This window comes from Typopeltis vanoorti, chromosome 22 (genome assembly GCF_054136105.1).
Source record: "Typopeltis vanoorti isolate ZY-2024b chromosome 22, IOZ_Tvanoo_1.0, whole genome shotgun sequence".
Lineage (NCBI taxonomy): Eukaryota > Metazoa > Arthropoda > Arachnida > Uropygi > Thelyphonidae > Typopeltis > Typopeltis vanoorti.
This window is the reverse complement of record NC_143570.1, coordinates 91,766,060-91,782,900: the sequence shown is the minus strand read 5'-3', so window position 1 is coordinate 91,782,900 and position 16,841 is coordinate 91,766,060. Positions and strand designations below refer to the sequence as shown.

Sequence of the window (16,841 nt, the reverse complement as noted above, 5' to 3'; positions counted from 1 at the left end):
GGGAAGGGTCTAAGTGGGACAGTTCATTTGTTCGCTGATGATGCAAAGTTGGGTAGGGCGATAGTGAATGCAGAAGATGTCAAAGTCTTGCAAGATGACTTAGATAGATTGGAGTTCTGGACTAAGGAGAATGGATGTCAATTTAATGTGACAAAATGTAAGGTTATGCATTTCGGAGTGAAAAGATTAGCAGCAGTATACCACATTGGTGGAACTGTACTCCAAGAGATTGATGAGGCCAGGGACTTGGGAGTGTTGGTGGATAGGGAGATGAAGTTTAGGGGGCACATTGTGAAAGTAGCTAAATCAGCTCATCAACTCACTTGGTTGTTGAAAAATACCTTGACGAGCAGAGAAAAACAAGTTATTGTACCTCTGTACCGAGCCCTGATAAGACCTCATCTCGACTACTGTGCCCAGATTTGGTCACCTCGGTTCCTTCTTGATAGGGAGGAGGTTGAAAGGATCCAGAGGCGAGTGACTAAGATGATAGCAGGTCTATGGAATGAACCATATGAGAACAGGTTGAAGATTTGTGGGTTGCAGAAACTAGTTGATAGGCGGAAAAGGGGAGACATGATTGAGACATTCAAATTGCTAAAAGGATTCTATAGGATTAATTCAGATGATATTTTTGAGATCAGGACTGGTGGAGGGAGAACTAGGGGACACCCATGGAAGCTGGGCAAGAGCGTGGTTAGCAGGGGTGTTAGAGCTGGGTTCTTTACTTTTAGAGTGGTAAATGAGTGGAATAAGCTGCCAGAGTCTGTTGTGGGTGCTATGACAGTGAGGGAGTTCAAGGCAAGGTATGATAGATACTGTGAGAATGTTGAACAGCTGCATTAACATGATGTTTACGGCCTCCCTCGATGAGTCTAAGGACTCCTGGAGTAGCCCGTGGTAATAATAATAATAATAATAACAACAAAGAACTGGAAAAAATTACTAAATATCGAGATCTGTCAATCGAAGTTGGCCGGCTGTGGCTTAAACACACTAAAGTCATCCCAATAGTTATCAATGCACTTGGTGCAATTTCAAAGAAGCTATCCAACTATTTTACAGCAATTAAACATCACTGAAGTGACCCCATATGATCTACAAAAAACAGCATTACTTGGAACAGTCCATATTTTACAATGCCACCTGACAGACTATTATTAGATTCCTGAGTAAAATCTGAATTGTTTTGTATCACCAGTCAAATTGTTTTTAAATGATATGTTGTTTTGACTGTGTATCAATTATATGAAGAAAGTAATATTAAAATGTGTGTTATATATATACTTAATTCACTGTTCTTATTTCAAAAACATCATGCTGTGAAGTAAAAATATTATTTCATAGATTATTAGATATGTCGCCGAAATGAAGCCTTTGGCTCTTCATATATCTAATAATTTATTAGGACACCTCTCGGCAATACTCATAGAAGGGTTGTAAGTTCTGTTCGCTACAAACTTGATATTAACTAGGTCTACCTACTCACTAATGAGACCTTAATAAAGGTTGAAACCGGTCTGGGTAGTGACCTTCTCTCATAACGTAGAACAGTAATACAGCTCCTAGGAGCTAAGTTCACATTATGGGTAAATATCAAGAATAGTGATCGGAGTTTGCTCCACCTTTGACATGAGTTGCCTCAGCTTGCACTACCTTAAGGGTCAGTTGCTGCAGTATCCAGGTATTTGCTTACACTTGGAATCGCCGAACTTTATATAGTTTCTACTATATTCAGCATGAAACGATATGGGATGTAATATCCCCTAACTTAAACATATTATATCATAGCATGATAATTTTTTTTTTTCATATCCTTTTAATTTTCAATTTTTCCTACTAGCATACTGGCACATATTGTTTTTAGAAAAAAAAGTACTGCATTATTTAAATTAAGGGGAAATTAGATCCTACATTGTTTTAAAACCGAATAAGAAACTCAAAGATTGGAATCCGAGAGTTTCATGTCGAATATAGTATAATATAGTTGGCTCTTCATATTTAAGTAACTTAATGGGTGCACCTTTTGGACAACTCGTATAGCAGAGTATGTAAGTTCTTTTCACTAAACCCTTTGGTATTAATAATCTGGTCTAGCTACTCACTGATGAAGCCTCAATAAAGGCTGAAACCAGTCTGGGTAGTGACCTCCCACCATAATGTAATAACAGCATATATTTCCTAGGAAATGTGTTTTTACATTATGGAAAATACCAAGAATAGCGATCAGAACTTTACACACCTTTGCAATGAGTTGCCCGTGTTTGTACTACGCTCTAGGACTACTTGCATTGGCTCACACTAGTATTCGCCGATACTTTTATAGTTTTTTATACTATATTCGGCATGAAACGCTCGGATTCCAATCTTTGAGTTTCTTATTCGGTTTTAAAACAATGTGGGATCTAATATCCCCTTAATTTAAATAATGTTTATATTGCCGAAATGAAGCCTGTTGGCTCTTTATATTTAAGAATTTTTACCTCATGTAATAATACTGCATATTATTACATGAGGTAAAGTAAACTAGAAATGTGGTAAGGATGTTACAGATGATATCTTACCAAAAATTATCAAACCTTGATAAAAAAAAAAGTAACATTTGAGCTAATTAGAGATTATCAGGATTTCATTAGACTTTAAGAACAAATAGTCAAGAAATCATGAAAATATAACAAGTATCTGTATTTAATCAGTTTTGTACACCTAGAAAATATATTTGATATGGGGCCAAGAGAAAAGTTGTGCAAATTGCTTCAATTACTCAGTGGAAATGGGACATAACACCATGTAACAAAATAGCCAATATTTAAGTTGTATGCCAGCAGTTATAACGGATGCAGTTCAAAATCAGTTTGATGTAAAATAAGAAAATCAGGTCATGATACAGTTTAATGGAATAATTAAACATCAAGTTTAATTATTTCAGTATTTCGTCTCAGTAGAGCCATCTTCAGGAATACAATGTTAAAATTGTAATAACTCACACAAAAATAGAAAAGAAACAAGAAGTGCAAGAAATGAAATTAGACTAAATGAAAACTAAAAATTTATGAGGGGGTGCTGTTGGCTAGCCTTAAATGTTGAGTGAGAGGACTAAATATTAAAGTTTCCGAAATCTTGGGAAGTTATTAAACATTATTTCGAAGCCGAATAGAGAAACTACAAGAGTTTCATGCCAAATATAGATAGAAATTATAAAAGTTTCGGCAGATCCAAGCGTAAGAAAACCTTTTATGACAAGGGCAATGCGTAGTAAAGGTGGAGAAAGATCTGATCACTATCCTTAGTATTTCCCATAATGTAAAACACATCTCCTAGTGGACATGTATGATGTTATACATTCGGGGGGGGATCACTACCCAGACCAGTTTCGACCTTTTTTGAGGTCTCATCAGTGGGAGCCAGACCCAGATGTAAATGTAAATACTCAGGTTGAAGTGATACAGAACTTATATTTTATCATATGAATTGCTAAAGAAGGTGTCAGATCACAAAAGGCACTAAAAATTATTGAAAAACAGAGCCAAAAGGCTTCATTTCGGCAATGCAAAATTATTCAAATTAAGTGGATATTGAATCCAACATTATTTCAAAGCTGAATAGAGAAACTACAAGAGTTTCATGCTGAATATAGATAGAAACTATAAACGTTTCGACAGATCCAAGTGTAAGCAAACCTTTCATGACAGGGGCAACTCGTAGTAAAGGTGGAGAAAGCTCTGCTCATTATCCTTAGTATTGCCCATAATGTAAAACACATCTCCTAGCAGACATGTGGATAGTGATCAGAGCTTTCTCCACCTTTACTACGAGTTGCCCCTGTCATGAAAGATTTGCTTAAGCTTGGATCCGCCGAAACTTTTATAGTTTCCAATTATATTCAGCATGAAACTCTTGTAGTTTCTCTATTTGGCTTTGAAATAATGTTGGATTCAATATCCACTTAATTTGAATAATTTTGCACTGCCGAAGTGAAGCCTTTGGCTCTCTTTTTCAATAAGTTTTGGTGCCTTTTGTGATGTGACACCTTCTTTAGCAACTCATATGGTAAAGTATAAGTTCTGCATCACTTCAACCTGAGTATTTACATTTACATCTGGGTCTGGCTCCCACTGACGAAACCTCAAAAAAGGTCGAAACCGGTTCGATTTTGACCTTTTTTTGATGGTCATGTGATGAATGGCAATGCTGTAGCCCATGAAGTTTTAACTAAGGCTTGGCTGTTGCTGTCACCCAGGTCCTGGGCAGGGGGGGGTAATGAATGCCAATGCTGTAACCCATGAAGTTAGCTGAGGCACGGCTGTTGTTGTTGTTGTTACTCCTCTGATGAGATATGAGCAAATGAGTGGCTCTGCTCGGTGGTGGGGTGAGCTTGCCATGGTGTTAAGCCAACTGGTTCTGAGAGTTCTCAATGGCAGGGTGAGCCTGTTACTGAGGGAAACAACACTGAGTTTTTGGAGTTCGATCTGTACTTGAACATTCAAAAAAGGTCGAAACTGGTCTGGGTAGTGACACCCCCCCTCCTCCCCATAATGTATAACATCATACATGTCCTCTAGGAGATGTGTTTTACATTATGGGAAATACTAAGGATAGTGATCAGAGCTTTCTCCACCTTTACTATGAGTTGCCCTGTCATGAAAGGTTTGCTTACACTTTTATCTGCCAAAACTTTTATAGTTTCTATCTATGTTTGACATGAAACTCTTGTAGTTTCTCTATTCGGCTTTGAAATAATCTTGGATTCAATATCCACTTAATTTGAATAATTTTGCATCGCCGAAGTGCAGCCTTTTGGCTCTCTTTTTCAGTAGTTATTAAACTTTATTAAACAACAACTATATTTATTAAGATTAGACTAGTTCTTTAAAAATCTGCCACTGATTCCATACAGTCTTTCAAGTTTAAATTTATTTTGATGGAGTATGATAGTTTTCTTCCATCTGTTTCTGTACAAGGTATCTAATGCATGGTCTGCTAGACCTCACTGACCACAGTTGTGGTGGCAGATGTTTTTTTTTTTTTTTTTCTAGGCAGATGTTAGCAGAAAGACTTTATGGAATCAGTATCAGTGAGTACTAGTGAATGAGTACCACTTAGGTGGAGAGAACAAAGCAAGTGTTAGTAGAGCAGACAGAATCGACAGTAGAATCGAAAATGTTAATGTCATGTCAGTATTAACTTTGACCATGCAGTGGTCGAAATACACTTAAATAAGGAATTAGTGTGATTGCAGGTTATCCTTCACAGGAAAAAGTACAAAATAGAAAACATGCAGAAGCGGCAACATATTAGCAGGACTGAGATAAGAAAGCAGCAGGTAGTCCAAGATAAATATAAGATCACCTAAACAAACGAGAAAAACAAGGTAAGGAGAAAATTATATACAAAGACTATGATCAGAGGAGTACTTAATGAAAGTATAACAAAATCATGTTTACCTGGTGCAAAAATTAACGATATTAGTCATGCCATCTGGATACAAAAAGGTAAGGAGAAAGATCTAACTGTCTTGTTGGCACTAATGATCTGGGAGGTGAGAAGTATTCTATGAGGAGGGATGTGAAGAAGTTGTTGGATGAAGCAAAAATGAGGAGTGAGAAGGTGAAGATTTTAGTTTCCTGCCATGCTATTATACAGACAAACTGAGGAGGTGGAGAAGGAGGACACTGATAGCAAGCAAATTAATAAGCAGGTTCTGCAGAAGAAATGATGTAGGATTTGTATACCTATGGTCTGAGTTTGACAGAAAGATGGATTTGTATAATGCTGATGGGCTGCACACCTAAAGGGTTTTGGTGCTAGATGTCTAGACAGCTTTGTTCGCCAAGCATGATGAAGTGCAAATTTCTGAAAACTCAAGCAATTAGATGTATGCAGGTGAATATGTGCAAAGGCACCCACAAGGCAAGTGAGCATGAGAATGACCAACAAGTGCAGAATAGTCTCTCAAGAAAAATTTTGAATGGGGTAATCAGTTCAAGGAGTAAAGGTGGTTGGAGGCCAAAAAGGATGCTGAAGTTTCTATATATATTAATGCTAGATGTATTAGAAACAAGAGGGAGGAGTTTTTGACATTGGTTAGTGCAACCAATGATACTCTATGAGTTGCAACATGACTTTGTGAAGGGTTGGTCATGCCTCAGTAATTTACTAACTTTTTATAGCAGAGCGACAGCTGAGTTGGATAAAGGAAATGGCTGCATGATGAAGATACTGTGGTATTTTGCAAAGGTAAAATTTGACAGAATACCACATGGAACTCTCTTACACAAATTAGAACAAATGGGGATGGGTATGACACTGATTATGTGGAAAAGAGGATGACTACTGGACAGATATCAAAACGAGTTATACAGAGGAGTAGAGTCTAGGCAAAAGCAGGCTAGTGGTGTGCTGGAAGGTTCAGTGCTGAGACTACTACTACTGTTTAATTTGTACATAAATGATATAGGAAATAACCTGAAAGGAAATATTCAGTTGTTTGCTGATTCAAAATTAGATAAAACAGTTAATCAAGGTGATGGGGGAGCTTGAAGGACTATTTAAATAGATTGTCAGTATAGGCAAAAGATAATGGGGTCATTTTAATGTGGAGAAATGAAATTTATGCATTTTGTGATAAACAGATTACAAGTTGTGTTCGACATTGATGGAACTGTACTCCAGAAAATAGATGAAGCTAGGGTTTGGAGGGGGGAGAGACAAAGAGTTCACGTTTAGAGGACATGTTGGTAAGATTGCTAAGGCAGCTCATAAAATTATTTGTCTATTGAAGAACACACTAACAAGTAGAGATGGAAAGGTTGTTATTCCTCTTTATGAGGCTTTGATAAGTCCACATCTGGATTATTGCGCTGAGGTCTGGTCACCTGGTTCTTGGGAATAGGGAAGTGGTGGAGAGGATTCAGAGGCAAGCAACCAAGATGGTGAGTAGTCTGTGGAATGTTCCCTATGAGGATAGGTTGAGATTGTGTGGACTGCAGAAGTTTGTTGATAGGCAAAAAAGAGGGAATATGATAGAAACATATAAGTTAATTAAAGGGTTATAGGACAGGGTTATAGGTTAAAATTTTATAGGACAGATGAAGGGGTGATGAGTCTCCTGACTGCATGGATGTCTGATAATAATAATAATGTTTTGCTTGGAGAGTTGGGAAAGAATGGAATAGGTCACCAGAGTCAGTTGTTAGAGCTTTGTCTGTTAATGAGTTCAAGGAGAGATGATAATTGTGTGGATAGTTTGTGTCTCCTGCAATGAGTCTTCGGATTCCATGAAGATACGTGTCTGTACAATAATAATGTAGAAAGTTTTACCACTAGGTTATAAATCATTGTTATAATATGTTATAACAATTAAGTATATTATAAGTATGAAGGGGATGATGAGTCTCTTGACTCCATGGATGTCTAATAATAATAATAATGTTTTTCTTGGAGAGTTGGGAATGAATGGAATGGTCACCAGAGTCAGTTGTTAGAGCTTTGTCTGTTAACGAGTTCAAGGAGAGATATGATAGTTGTGTGGATAGTTTGTGTCTCCTGCAATGAGTCTGGTTGGCTGAGTGGTTAGCATATCCACTCTCCAGCCAAAAGGCTGCGGGTTCGAATCCCACCGTGGGCATGTTTGTGATTGTCTGTAAAAATACCAGTGATGGTGATGGGCAGTAGATGCTGTTGGTCGATTGTGAGTAGTGGAGATAGAGAGTTGTACAGTAGATGCCCTCCCTCAATGAGTCTCTGGACTCCCTGGAGGTGTCATGTAATAATAATAATAATAATAATAATAATAATAATAATAATCAGTGGCATACAGTGGATATTCCAGGAAGTGTTCTATGGTAAGGCAACATTATTAAAAATCATCAAATTTGCATTAAAAAACTTACTTTATTGAGAAAACCCATTCAATTTATATATCAGTTCAATCCTTTGTTTCTGAGATGCAAACACTATGTAAATTTGGAAGAGGTAGAAGTGGTTTATTGTTTTTAACAATTTTTAAGACCTTACATTCTCATTTTGAAAAGATGTACATAAAATATCTTCAATACTGTTTCCCATTATCATGAAGAATAAAAATAAATGTCAATTAAAAAAAAAAACAACAGAAAACCTTGTGGTTTCCTGTTAGATAAATACACTGCACTTCTCTGCTACAGTAATCTACTGAGCAGTACTAAGCTACCTGTGCTGTTGAGAGCCTGCAGGCCTGTAATTACCATACATGACATGATCACCATTTCTACTTATTAAACGCATGAAAAAATTTCATGTTTAGTCTTTAGAAGAGGATTTTTGGATTATCTAATCCTCAACACACACACAGTACTGATGTACAATAGACGTACAACCTTTCATGGGCAGTGGCGGCGCATGGCTATTGTTTATTATCGATAAAATTATACAGTTGGGTATAATTCAAAATTACTTAAAAATAAAATATATTCTTGTTTTGTTTCATGAAAAAATATTGTTTATTATCGATAAAATTATACAGTTTAGTATAATTCAAAATTAGTAAAAATAAAATCCATTATCATAACCCCAATAATGATCTCAAATAAAAACTATAACAAATGTTGTCTTTAATTGGGAGTTGGCTAAAGGTGTGGAATTTACAATTAAGACAGGGTACATGTGGAATTATCAGGCTGGTAAATATGACAAGCTTAGGAGTTTGATTGGTTCAGTGCCATGGCATGTAAAACTGCAACGGCTGGATGTTGATAGTGCATGGGAAGCGGTTAAGAAGTGTTTGCAGGAGGCAATGGCTGACTGTATACCTACAGTCTGAATCATAAATAAAGTAGGGATTAAATGGATGAATAACACCATTAAGCTTGAGCTGCAAAAAAAGAAACAATTGTGGAGGGAATTTAAGGAGAAAGGTGACCGGCAGGCACATGAACAGTATAACACACAGGCCAGAAGGGTAACGAGTGTGGTAAGAAAAGCAAAAGCAGATTATGAAAGAACATTAGCCATGCAGGCTAAAAAGAAACCCAAACAGTTTTTTTCGATATGTTGCAAGTAAAAGAAAAAAATGTATATGGCAGAATGATTTTAAAGAATGCCGATGGTAGGGAGGTAACCAAATCAGTTGATATAGTTGAATTACTGAGCGAGCACTTTGCAAGAGTATATGATCCAGGTGGTGACATTGCAGGAATGAATGAACCAATATCTTAGACGGGAATTGTGGTGAATGAAGGTGGAGGTGAATAGTCTATTACAAAACCTCAATGTCAATACATCTGTGGGATTGGATGATATACCAGCTCGTGTCGTACGTGAAGCGGCTAAAGAATTGTCAGTGCCCTTGCCATTTTGTTTAATTTGAGTCTCGGGTCTGGGTTGGTCCCGAGGGGGTGGAAAGAGGGGAAAATAGTTCCACTGCATAAAGGAGGTTCCAAGGCTGCTGTTGTAAATTACCGATCAGCATATCAGGAATCGTTGCCAAGGTCTTGGAGAAAATAGTCAAGAGGAAAATACAGGATTGGATAAATGAAAATGGGATACTGTATGGGGGACAGCATGGTTTTGTGAAGGGTAAATCATGCCTCAATAACTTGCTCACGTTTTATAACATAGTGATGCTGAACTGGATAAGGGTAATTTGTTTACAGGATTCTACCGGACCTTGCTAAGGCCTTTGACAAGATACCACATGGAATTTTAATCAGTAAACCGCAGCATACGGGGATGGATATTAGGTTGGTGAGATGGATAGGAGGGTGATTGATGTAGAGATATCAGAGAGTGGTTTATTGAAGAGTAGAGTCCAAAAGACACCTGTGACTAGTGGTGTGCCATAGGGTCCTGTTCAATTTGTTCATTAATGATATAGGAAAGGATCTGAGAGAAAGTGTTCATTTGTTTGCTGATGATGCAAAGTTGGGTGAAGCAATAGTGAGTGCACAGGATGTCAAAATTTTGCAAGATGATTTGGATAGTTTGGAGGACTGGGCTAAGGAGAATGGATGTCAATTTAATGTTGCAAAGTGTAAGGTTATGCATTTTGGGTATAAAGATTAGCAGCAGTATATCACATTGGTGGAACCGTACTCCAGGAGATTGACGAGGCCAGGGATTTGGGAGTGTTGGTGGATAGGGAGTTGAGGTTTAGGGGGGGGGGCACATTTCAAAAGTGGCTAAATCAGCTCATCAAATCACTTGGTTGCTGAAAAATACTTTAACAAGCAGAGACAAACAGGTTATTGTTTCTCTGTATCGAGCCTTGATAAGACCCCATCTAGACTACTGTGCCCAGATATGAGCAGCAGGGTTTCTTCTTGATGGGGAGGAGGTTGAGAGGATCGAGAGACGAGTGACCAAGATGATGGCAGGTCTATGGAATGAACCTTATGAGAACAGGTTGAAGATTTGTGGGTTACAGAAATTGGTTGATAGGCAGAAAAGGGGTGATATGATTGAGACATTCAAATTACTGAAGGGTTTCTATAAGATTAATTCAGAAGATATTTTTGAGAATAGGACTGGTGGTGGGAGGACTAGGGGCCATACATGGAAGGTTGGCAAGAGTGTGGTTAGCAAGGGTGTTAGAGCTAGGTTTTTTACTTGGAAAGTGGTGAACGAGTGGAATAAGCTTCCAGAGTCTGTTGTAGGTGCCATGACTGTGAATGAGTTCAAGGCAAGGTATGATAGATAGTATGTGAATGTTGAATAGTTGTTCTTGACATGATGTTAGGGCCTCCGCTAATGAGTCTATCGACTCCTTGGAGTTGCCCGTAATAATAATAATAAAAATAAAATAAAATAATTATAATTGTAATGTCCAAATATTTAAAGAGACAGAGTAAACACGATAAGCACTACGAACACTCTATTATTGACACAAACTTTATATAAACAACAGTGGAACTGCGTGACAGACTGTGCCATATTACGCTAATAGCTCGCATCTCACTATGATGTGCATATGCTTGCGTGTGTAGTAATATGACACTGTGGTAAACACAGTATTGCTAGCTTCCTTCACCCTCTTATGTGCTACAAGATGGATAATTATTATTTTTTATACAAAATAAGAGAATTGTATAGGATTATTGATGATAAAATTAAATATTACAAGCAAATATAAATAAATTAATAAATATATTTATATATCGAGAAAAATATGCTGCAGTTCTGCAGTGCCTATGCACGAGCCACCCCTGTTCATTAATGTGGGTAAGCTTATGTCAAAATAAAGTATAAAGATGGAGGAAGAAATGTGTAAAGTTGTAGTGGAAAAGAAGTGGGAGAGGGGGGTGGTAGTCAATGTTTGGTTAGTTGTCAGCATGGCTGAAGGATGGTAAGAGTTGGGCTGGTTATGGATCCAAAAATGAGTTACAATGTTTTTTTAGGAATGGCAGGATTATCAGGAGTAAGGGAGAATTTCATAAATTAATTAATGGATAATCTGCAGACAAAGCCTCTGCCACAAACCCCTGTAATATTTCCTCATAGAAATACATGCCTTGAAATTAGGGTAACAGATATCAATCCTCAAATTTTTTGTGGGACCAAAAATATCATCCCTATATAAACAAGAGCACCCCTGCCCCCAGCCAATAACAAAAATACACATTCCAATGTGAAAATTCAGTTAGCCTCCATATTTCAATTTTTTTTCCTTTTTCCAAAGGTGCATCCAGTGCATTTTAGAAATAAATGTTTGCTTATATATGTGTTTAATCCCTATCTGTCTTTTTGCCTCTTGTGTGATCTAACAATGGTGCAATCCAGTAATTAACAACTCTGCACCTCACTAATAACTCCCTTTCTATTAAAAATTGCTTTCCATCTTTCTACCTAACCAACCAAAGGAGATGAAAAAAAAATCCTTAAATAACAGTCATGTTAAAGGTTTAATAGAGTAAATCCATTTCCAGTATTGTTAATACTTCATTAAATCTTCAACAAGATGTCCTCCCAGTACTTAAACCATAAACCATGGTTAAGTAACAAACAACACTTTCACAGAAATGAAAGCAAGATACACCTTTATCCTTTCTTTCTTTTCCCCCTCTCCCCTTCCCCCATGTCTAATAACATGGTAGTTTAACTGATCACAGTTAAGCTACCACCTCTGCTATTCCCACAGAGTATTATTTGGCTATATAAGGACTTCTAACCATTAAAATAGAAGAAAACAAACCGTTACTGTTTATTAATAAATTTAATCTTTATGAAAACTAGTATGAACATATATTTCATGATTAGAGTATTTATTTTCAGTTGTTTCCTAAACAACTGAACTATATTAAACTAATAATGAACAATATTAAATCATCTTATACTTTAATAATGCAGCTTATTAAAGTACTGAGTTTTTTTATATGAACAATGCAATTAGTTTCCTGTTACTTTCATTTTTTTTTTCTTATCCATGTTTCTAATTAAATGAAAATTGCCATTCTTTCTACTTTGCATGCCTCACTATTATTGATTTCTCTACTTTCAGGAGTTAAAGCAAACACTTAAAAAGGAGAAGGCAAATATGCTGTTAAGTGTTGCTGTAGCAGCTCCAATTCCTATTATAAAAATTTCATATGATATTCCTGCACTTGCAAAGTAAGTAGTCCTGTGATTTTATGAAAAAAAAAAAATAATAATAATAAAAACAAAATAAAAATGATTTAATCAAATAATTCCACCCCCAGCTGTGCTCAGACCATGACCAAGTCTTCCAGGATTGGCATCCAATCTATATCATGTTTGCAGTCTTATACTTTCAAACAGCCCATTCCATGAAGGGAACATAAAAGTCAGCTACCGGGCTGTTGTCCCACTGCCTTCATCACCTGGAGGCCTACCAGATAATCAATGATCACAAATATGTATTCTGTCATTCTTGATCCACATCTCTTAGCCAACATCATCCACCATTGGATACAGACACTGAAGGGTTCAGCAAAACTCATGTAGTTGTTCTCGAGATTTCCAAGGCATTTGACCACAGAGTACTCAAATATCTCAAAGTATATCTTTCGTAACCAATACCTAAACTCTATATTTCAGAAGAATAAGGACAGCTTTGTCAAATTCAATGTTGCTAGGGCACAATCTTGTCTTATTTCATGTAAGAAAGGTTACACTTCACCTCCTTTTGCCTCCGATAATGCTCAGATCTCGAGGCTAGATGCTGACTTGCACATCTGCCCTATTATGGCTGGGCATATCATGTCCATAGTCTCCTCTCTCATAAACTGAGCATCTTTTTCTACTAGACACTGCTTTTCACCTTTACAACTGCTTACACAATATAAATCCAAAATCTTCTAAACCTTAGAATACCAAAAAAACTCTCTCCAAAAAATGTTTAATCCCATTCAAAAATGAGCAGTTCAGTTAACCGATGATCATTCTCTCAATATTCATTCCACTCACTTTCTCATGTTCTGTTTCTACTTTATTTTACATTTAATACAGGTATTTTCATGAGCACTGATCCACTGAACTATCACCATCATTCCTAAAATTTCCTCTAAGCAGGGAAAAAACATTATCAGCAACTGGGTGGCTCAGTAAAGAGTTCACTTTGCAAATCTGTCAAACAAACTTCTCATTTTTCTCTTTCATTTTATCTACCTCTGAAACAATCTTCCTTGTGCTATTTTCTTTAAAGACTATGACCTCCAAGATATTCAAGAAACATATCAGCAGGTTTCTTCTTTCTCCTTAAAGGTGAAAGGTTTAACAACCTGTCATGTGAGGTTCACATAATCTGATAATAAAATTAGTTTAATCCTTTATCCAAGTGTGAGCAAACAAAGTTTGCGCCTGAAGTATCTTCAGGACTAGGGTAAAGTGATACAACACCAGGGCAACTCGTTGCAAAGGTGGAGAAAGCTAAAAACACTCCTAACTCAGTATCTCCTATAATGCAAAACACATCTCCTTGCGGATATGTCTAATGTTATGCATTAAAGGAAGGGCCACTACCCAGACTAGTTTCGACCTTTATTGAGGTCTCTTCAGTGGGAGCCAGGCCCTAGTGGAAATAGTGGAAATACCAGGCAGAAGCATTAGCAGGTCATCTCTACCTATAGGAGTTGCCAAATGGTGTGCCACCCTTTTTTAATAAATTACTCTGGATTTAGAGAAAGATGTTGAAAGTTTATTTTTTCACTTGGTTAGAGTATAATAAAATTAGTTTAATCCTTTATCCAAGTGTGAGCAAACAAAGTTTGCGCCTGAAGTATCTTCAGGACTAGGGTAAAGTGATACAACACCAGGGCAACTCGTTGCAAAGGTGGAGAAAGCTACCAACACTCCTAACTCAGTAATTTACTAAACTAATTTTATTATACTCTAACCAAGTGAAAAAATAAACTTTCAACATCTTTCTCTAAATCCAGAGTAATTTATTAAAAAAGGGTGGCACACCATTTGGCAACTCCTATAGGTAGAGATGACCTGCTAATGCTTCTGCCTGGTATTTCCACTAGGGCCTGGCTCCCACTGAAGATACCTCAATAAAGGTCGAAACTAGTCTGGGTAGTGGCCCTTCCTTTAATGCATAACATTAGACATATCCGCAAGGAGATGTGTTTTGCATTATAGGAGATACTGAGTTAGGAGTGTTGGTATCTTTCTCCACCTTTGCAACGAGTTGCCCTGGTGTTGTATCACTTTACCCTAGTCCTGAAGATACTTCAGGCGCAAACTTTGTTTGCTCACACTTGGATAAAGGATTAAACTAATTTTATTATACTCTAACCAAGTGAAAAAATAAACTTTCACATAATCTGATCTATGTCCATAGCAGGATTAAAACCAGCATCTTGTTTGTTGGAGAGCAGATAGGCTCTCCAAAAAACAGGATGCAGTCCTCTCCACTAACCATGCTGGTAATTTGTACAGGGTTGACAGCTATGCAAGAAAGAAGTAAACAGAAGCAGAAAAAGTTGTTTTGAAGACTGAGGTACGAGGGTGGTCTGAAAAGTTCTCGGCCTAACAAAAAAAACAAATTTATAATTTCTAAATTATTTTTAGTTTTCAACATAATCTCCATTAAGACTAATACATCTATTTCAGCGATGTTCCAGCGCCATTATCCCTTCCCTGTAGTGGTTCTCAGTAAGATCTGCAAAATACCCCTCTATAGCTGCAATCACTTCTTGATTCGAAGAAAAACATCGAGAGGAAGAGTTTTAATTTTGGGAAGAGAAAGAAGTCAGAGGGAGCCAAATCTGGGGAATAGGTTGGATGTTCCAACAATTCATAGTACAGATCCCTTAATTTTCCCATTGCCAAAATACCTTTGTGGGCAGGTGCATTGTCCTGATGAAAGATGATTTTTTACTTCCGCAAACAGGGTCTTTTCTTGCAAATTTTTTCGTCTAGTCTGGTTAAAAGTTCGGAATAATATTCCCTGGTTATTGTTTTACCCATTTCAAGATAATCCCAAAACACCAATGCCATGACCTTTCCTGCTGATGGAACCGACTTTGTCTTCTTTGGGCTGAACAACCGGCTTCTATCTACTGTTTTAACTGCTGTTTGGTTTCTGGTGTGTAATGGTGAATCCAATCTCATCCATAGTAATAAATCGATGTACAAAATCATTTTTATTCTTGTCCAAGCACTTTCAGAGATTTTCATGCGAGTGCATTTTTGATCTGCTGTGAGCAAGCATGGCACCCATCTTGTGCAAAGCTTTTTGATTTGCAATTCTTCATGCAAATATATCCTACACATTGTTTTGAAATGCCTATAGTCTCAGCAATTTCATGCACTTTGACTCACCAGTCATCCGATACCATATCGTGCACTTGATCAATGATTTCTGATGCTGTTACACCTTTTTGGATGTTCTTCCTTCACATGGATCATCTTCAAGGCTGGTATGGCTACGTTTAAACTCGGTAGCCCATTGTCTAAAACAAAGGAGAAGAGTGCCCATAAACTTTTATGAACTTCAAATGAATTTCTTTTGACATTAAACCTTCTTTTACAAAGAATTTTATAACCTCACAATACTCAATTTTATCCATTTCAAGGGATACAGACAGACCTTTTGTTTCAGACAGCTGTATAAAACAAACTACTTGATAGAAATGACTTGCAATTTCACATGGATGCTTATGAGATGTACCAACTTAGAAAAAATAAATCATGCCAATAGTGTTGCCATCTGTATTCGTGGCCAAGAACTTTTTAGACCACTCTCGTATTTGTGTCAGGAAAACTAGAAGTAAATATCATTCCAAAAAAAGAAAAAAAAATCACAAGAGATGATGTAAGATTGTTTGTGAGAAAAAAGGTGGGACTGCATTTTGGGTGCATCAAAGCTGACTAAATTTCCAGGTGAAAACTGGCATGGAGATCAGCATTTAAGGCATTTATTGTAGATATACCTTGATAGTTTGGAAGTTTGATTGCTACTAGGTTTGTCAAATAGGAGAAGAAATGAAGCATGCTAACAATGACAAAATTATGAATAGGATTTGAGATCAGTAAGAGAAAGGTCACTGATATGGAGGAGGAAGAAGTTAAGTGATAGAACTGCATTTCATGGCATTTCTATATTTGAAGGAAAGTCTGAAGAAAGCTATCTCCCATTACATGTAGTAAGTAGCCAAAGAGGAAACTATTCACCCAATTTTACAAAGAATGGAAGAAAGACCACATGATGTATGTTTCTGAGAAAGCCTGCATGCTAGTTAATCAAAAATCTTAGAAATTATTATTATTATTATTATTTCGACACCTCCAGAGAGTCCAAGGACTCATCGAGGGAGGGCACCTCTGCTTTACATCTCTGTCTCCACCACTCAATCCACCAACTGACCGCAACCACACCACCTCCAGCTAATGTCAAAGAAATT

General features: G+C 37.0%; 1 protein-coding gene across 1 annotated transcript in view; it reads left to right on the top strand.

Annotated features, from left to right (window-relative positions):
* The window catches only part of LOC150094568 (acidic mammalian chitinase-like), a 155,928-nt gene that overhangs the window by 66,730 nt on the left and 72,357 nt on the right, over nucleotides 1-16,841 (top strand). Inside the window, exon 4 of the mRNA XM_090412094.1 lies at nucleotides 12,473-12,582. Coding sequence (XP_090268220.1) covers nucleotides 12,473-12,582 — 110 coding nt within the window. The remainder of the gene's footprint in view (nucleotides 1-12,472; nucleotides 12,583-16,841) is intronic.